This window comes from Juglans microcarpa x Juglans regia, chromosome 1S (assembly GCF_004785595.1).
Source record: "Juglans microcarpa x Juglans regia isolate MS1-56 chromosome 1S, Jm3101_v1.0, whole genome shotgun sequence".
Lineage (NCBI taxonomy): Eukaryota > Viridiplantae > Streptophyta > Magnoliopsida > Fagales > Juglandaceae > Juglans > Juglans microcarpa x Juglans regia.
Window position 1 is genome coordinate 1,663,150 of NC_054595.1, and position 5,922 is coordinate 1,669,071.

The window sequence follows — 5,922 nt, forward strand, 5'->3', positions numbered from 1 at the left end:
AAGAGACGTGTTCTGTCGGTGCTCGGTCAATGCCGCGTGACTTCAACCCAAAGAACATATACACGGTGTCAAACAGATCCTTCCCTATCAAATTTAATTGTTCTTACATATCTGATAAACTGATATCACCATGTTAACTTTAAGCACTATATAAATATTACAAATTCAAACCACGTAAATCAGTTATTTTTAATATGGTGATATAATATTTAATTGAAAAACTTCCATCGTAGATAGATTTATCAGTATAACAGAATAACAGATTATGTAGCAGTCTAGGTACATCTAAACAACGTTAATGACAGAGAGAACTAATTCCTGGGTATATTGGGCAGAATAATCATTGTTGGTTGAGCCTTAGTTCCTTTCAGAAGCCAGCATACCACTTCTCGAATATAGTTGTTTTCAATCTTGGTTGTAGCCATGTGACTGAAGAATGCTAAGACAACCAAACTAACCAGAAGTTTTGTCCCCACCAAACCCAGACTCCAGAAATCCAGTTTGGTTGAGATGACTAACATCACCCCACGATTTTATGGTCCACTCATCCCTATCCGACAAGTGAAGGATGTTGACAGATGTATTCAATACCTTCCCTCCAGACCTTCCATTTGGGCAAGCTCGCTTGTACAGTGATCTGACGACTCCCCCATGAGTGACCACAACCACTCGTTCTCCTGCAACCGATTAAAGCAACTTATAACTGATCATTCTCCACTTAGAACGTCTTATAGTAGTTCAATATGTATAGCAACAACGATTTTGGAACTCTAATTGTGTCCCCTAACCAAACTTGGGTCAGTAGTTGGGAGTTCAAATCAATTCGTGCTATGGTTAAATTCGTAACTATAAAAGTAGAGTTTATCTGCACTGCAGTATACAAAAGCATGTACCCAAACCAAAAATGAGTAAGGGCAAGAAATACACAGTTGCTGAAGAATAAATAGCAATAAAACCTTCCAAGTTTCTGAATATTTTCACTGGGAAAGTTCTGAATGACCTACACACATACCTTTATGCTTTCTACCAATTCTCTCCAATGAAGATGTGCACCGTTCATAAAGTTGGTCAAGACTTTCTCCACCACCCTGAAAATGTAGAGTAATGTAAAGGGATAGGTTCCAACAACTTTTCTGTTTATCCCAAAACAAAAATTCCATGCACATAAAATATTTAAATTACTTACTATTAATCATATTTCTTCTGGTATCTCACTCTCTCTTATCTTAGTGCATATGGAATTACTTACTCATAGACAATATGTTGACATGATATGATACAGAGATTATTTCTAGTCCTATTCAAGATAGAAGATGGCCGTGGTAATTATACAAGTTTAATAGCCCAAGAGAGAGGAAGATTATGCGAGTCCCAGGTCCTGTTTCTTGCACTGGAAGATATGCATGTTCAGTTATTTCAGCAAAAATAAAATCACTTAAAAAGTAATTGCACACGAAATAGAAGTCATGCTGAGCCTAGGTCAGCCTGAAACACAAATTACAGTTCAAGGTCTAAAAACCTTAACTGAGCCAGTATTACTTGGCCTCAAATTTGTGGAACAAACTTCAAGCTGACGCTGCTGACCTGAGCCAGCATAGATATAGCAGACCATTCAAGAATTAGTCACCAATTTCAGATATATTCTTCACCACTTGCTTCCCTTTGAACCCGTCACTGGACTGATCATGCTTGAGAGTTTACAGATTAACCACATTCTTATCATAATATTAGTAATGCCACCAACAGCCTAAATTCCCCTACCATGAGCAACATTAAAATTAAAAACTGCAGATGTCCTTATGGAGATATTTTCATTTACACTGGGTTTGGTAGACCAAAATTCAAGCCCAAGTTTTCGGCTGAAATGGAGATAGGACCAGTCTGACCCATTCTGCAGCCCTTCTCACAAGCCATAAGGTTCCCCAATGGTGTAATACAACTCTAATAGTACAAACAGAGTACTTACTGGAATTTCCTGATCTGTCTTGTGATTTGAAAAGGCCCAGTAAGCCTCAGGACTAAGTTTGGCTGCTTCACGTAGTACAAGCCCTTGAAGATTTCCCAAGTGTCTTTCCCGTAGATCAGGCTCTTTAATAACCTGAAATTAAAATTCAACAGATACTAGATCATTGACTTTCTCTAAATACAGAGTGTTAAGATATCATGTAATGTAATTAACCAAATTTTCCATGTAAAAGTAATAATAATTATGACGGTTACATATAAAAATAAAGAAATTATGTGTGTGTGTGTGATATAGAGAGAGAGAGAGAGAGAGAGAGAGAGAGAGAGAGAGAGAGAGAGAGAGAATATTTCCAAACTAAATTCAATTACATAACTTATTATGAAAAATCCCCCCCACCCTCCCTTTTTTAAAGCAGAAACTGATTAGATATTTTATTCAGTCAAATTAAAAGATATACAAGAAAAAAAACAAATTAGGATTTGTTTCACATTGATGGTACTAAAATCCTATTGCTCTTGCCCACAATTAGTTGAACCAAATAAGGAAAGAAGATGAGATGATGAATGAGATATTCAATTACATGAAACAGTAACCCTAGAATACCCAAGTTGATTTTGTGGTTCAAGTTAAAGGTGCTCAAGGCCAAAGGCCTGGGAATGGGGTCGGTCAAGTATGATATGTCAATAAAGAAAATCATCACTTCACTTGTAATTCAGCGAATGATAGGGCCTTACATTGTGTCACAGCAGCAAAAATGAGGTGAACCTCAAGTAGTTTCTGGAAGATGTTTAGTTGGGTTGATTACATAAAACCATGATTCCAAGAATATGTTACTAGTTCTGTTTATTACCAAACACCATTATTCATGTTGCTTTCTTTATACCTGTATGTTTACCATTTTTATATGTTGTTTTTTGTTTTTTTATGAATTATTTTTTTATGTACATGTTATAGAATAAATACTTGCAAATAGAAATTGTTTACACCAAAGAAAATGACTTCAATGTGACTACTCTATAGTCTATACATAACTATAATCTGAATTGAAAACCAGAGTCAGAATTGAAATTAATCGTCCTCTCCTCACATATGTTCAAGTAAATACAACAAAATGGAACTTCAAGAAAGTAGCTTCTCAATGCATACCTCTAGCCCACCACAGCAGGTTGCAATTATCTGTGCAGTTTCAAGAGCCCTTTTCAAGTCTGAAGAGTATACAACGGAGATTTTACCCTCCCTGGATAGTCTATCAGCAACCTTTAAGGAAAAGATAATTAAATAGTAAGGTCGAGGCAATCGAGATAACCTTTTATAACCAATTATGTTGGTTTTTAATGCCAAACTACGGCAAGCAACATATAGATGATAACTTACTGCAGATGCTTGTTGTCTCCCAGAATCATTTAGTTCAACATCCAGATGCCCCTGTTTAAATATGTTTAATGCAAAAGTAGAAAGATTGGCTAAAATCAGAACCAGAAAAAAGGATTCGAACACGGTCTACTATATTACAAGTGAGCACGAGTCAAAAGGTGTAAAAATTTCTATTTCACTCCCCGATGGGCGTTCACAGTCTAGATTATACAAATACATATAGGAGGATTGATAAGAAAACGATATGAATAAATAGGGAGCTGTATTGGGATTTGTAGGATTATGTTCCATGTCCCATATAAATGCTATTTGAATTTGTTAATTGTCGTAAACAAATTAGAATCACTAATCTGGAAATATAAAAGAACACTATTATAGAGCATAGTCCAATTATAAATCCGATTTTAACAAATAAATAAATCAATCAATTAAAAGTGCCACATCTCATATGCTTTAGGAAGGCCCCAAATCTAACTAGGTATATCTAAGTGTTCATGTGATGATAAATTTCGATTTACAAGCAGAAAATCAACGAAACAACAGACTTTACAAACTCGAGCAAGCCAGTTTGACATCCTAAAAAAAGAGGAAACGGACCTGAATCCTTCCATCAGCATTCCACTCCGTTTCCCCGTGACGCACCACGACAATCTCAGCATAAGTCGGATTTAGCACGCTGCAAAAAATAAATTAACGTTAAAGCTAGAGAGAGAGAGTGAGGGAGAGAAATCGTTTAATAGAGGAATGAGAAATGGGGGATCGGATCAGACCTAGAATCGACGTCTGACATGACGACGAGTAAATGTGAAGCTTGGAGGTGGAGTTATGAGGATGGGTTGGCCGTGAAGCTGAAGCAGTGTTAGGAGAAGAGTGGAAGACAGGAGCGGAGTGCTGGAATTACACTACATTTATAACTTCCAATTCAAAGCATTTTATTCAGTCGTTCGTCATTAGAACCAGATTCCCTGTTCCTCTATTGGGCCAACGAACCAGATTCTGTGCTCATTGCCCAATGTATCTCTTAAATGTTTAGGATTCTCTATGCTTTTCTTTTCGGAATAATCATCCAAAACAATCATTGAAGTGCCTCGTTTGTTTACCCAAATAAAACGAAATGAAATAAAAGATAAAATTTTAAAAAAATATTATTAAAATATAATTTTTATTTTAAAATTTAAAAAGGTTGAATTTTTTTTATATTTTATTTAAAAATTTATAAAATTTATAATAATTAGATGAGATGATTTGTGAAAACAAATCGGACTACTTGTTACATTTCATAAAAGATTATTTTTTTCAATTATCCTATTTATTCTGGTGTTTTATTAGAATAGGGGAATCTTATTTATCTAAATATTATTTAAATACAAATATTATTTAATTTCAAATCTTTAATTTCTTTATCTAATCATTACCTAATCATTACAACTTTTTCAAATTTCGAAATAAAATATAAAAAATAATTCAAATTTTTTGAATTTCAACTTAAAAAATTATATTCTAATTATATTTTAATTTTATATTATTTTTATTCAATTTTTTATCTCTTATTTTTTAAAATTTCATAAAACATCTCACCTTAAATTATTTCACTATTATTTATAAATTTTTCATGATAGCTCATCTCATCTCATTTTAAGAGAATTATGAAACACTTTGCAAGAGAGGAAAGGTATGTAAGTACCTCTATACACTCATCTCCTTCAAAAGTGAACATCCTTTCTTCAAAAGGTTGTTTTCATAGTTACTTCAAAGTTTCACTTGCTTTACTTCCCTGTGATTTTCTCAGCATCATTATTATGAAACATTTCTTTTTTATGAAGCAAAAGTAAAAATAAATAAATCAATAAATGCTTTTTTGAAAAAATAAAATAGTTATATGGGGCCATATATTTCGTTTTCCCATTGCTTATCATTACCTTTATATTTTCCTAGGACCTATGAGGGTACAAGGATGTCGTTCATCTTTTACAAGAGATGTTTATTGATTTTATTATTAATTATTAATTAGTTACTTTTAATTATTAATTATTTAAATAAACATCTACTTAAAATGCACTGTTTGGGTATAAAATGAAATAAGTTTATAGGTTATATAGTCCAGCCCATAATGCATTCAAAGCCCACAACAGTAGAAGAAATATGAGACAAAAGACAAATTGTCTAACCTGTTAGTTGTAACTTGTTTTAGAAGACAAAAAACTGGCTGTAACCAGTTTTAGAAGACATAAAACTGGCTAACACAAGAATTGACTATAAACTGGCAAAGACAAAACATAAATGAAGGAAAAGAAGATAAAGTTTAAATAGTGAGTTGAGATGAAAGTTGAATAAAATATTATTAGAATATTATTTTTTAATATTTTTTTTATTTTGAGATTTGAAAAAGTTGTTTTGTTTATTGTATTTTATTTAAGAATTTGAAAAAATTGTAATAATTAGATGAGATGTGTGAGAGGGAGAAATCCCTAGGGACCAGACCCCGGATAAGGTTCGGGCCTAGGCCCATGTATAAGGCCTAGATTAGGCCGGGTCGACCCAGGAGGAGTGACACGGGGCAAAGTATCCCGACAAGAGGACGA

The 5,922-nt window shown here is 33.6% G+C and overlaps 1 protein-coding gene across 1 annotated transcript; it reads right to left on the minus strand.

Annotated features, from left to right (window-relative positions):
- Positions 1 to 208: 208 nt before the first annotated feature.
- Positions 209 to 4,351, minus strand: LOC121247564 (phosphoglycerate mutase-like protein 4). The gene is made up of 7 exons (XM_041145924.1): positions 4,111 to 4,351; positions 3,938 to 4,016; positions 3,341 to 3,391; positions 3,113 to 3,223; positions 1,967 to 2,098; positions 1,013 to 1,088; positions 209 to 677 (listed from the first exon to the last, which is right to left on the minus strand). Exons 1-7 carry the CDS (start codon positions 4,128 to 4,130, stop codon positions 454 to 456), a joined length of 693 nt encoding a protein of 230 aa, XP_041001858.1. The 5' UTR covers positions 4,131 to 4,351; the 3' UTR covers positions 209 to 453.
- Positions 4,352 to 5,922: the final 1,571 nt, after the last annotated feature.

What these genes read in the sequence shown, in the direction of transcription:
- LOC121247564 (XM_041145924.1), bottom strand. Translation starts at nt 4,130, where the DNA reads ATGTCAGACGTCGATTCTAG. An exon ending in ATGTCAGACGTCGATTCTAG is followed by an intron (nt 4,017 to 4,110) that starts GTCTGATCCGAT and finishes TATTTTTTGCAG; the next exon opens with CGTGCTAAATCCGACTTATG. An exon ending in GGAGACAACAAGCATCTGCA is followed by an intron (nt 3,224 to 3,340) that starts GTAAGTTATCAT and finishes TTTTCCTTAAAG; the next exon opens with GTTGCTGATAGACTATCCAG.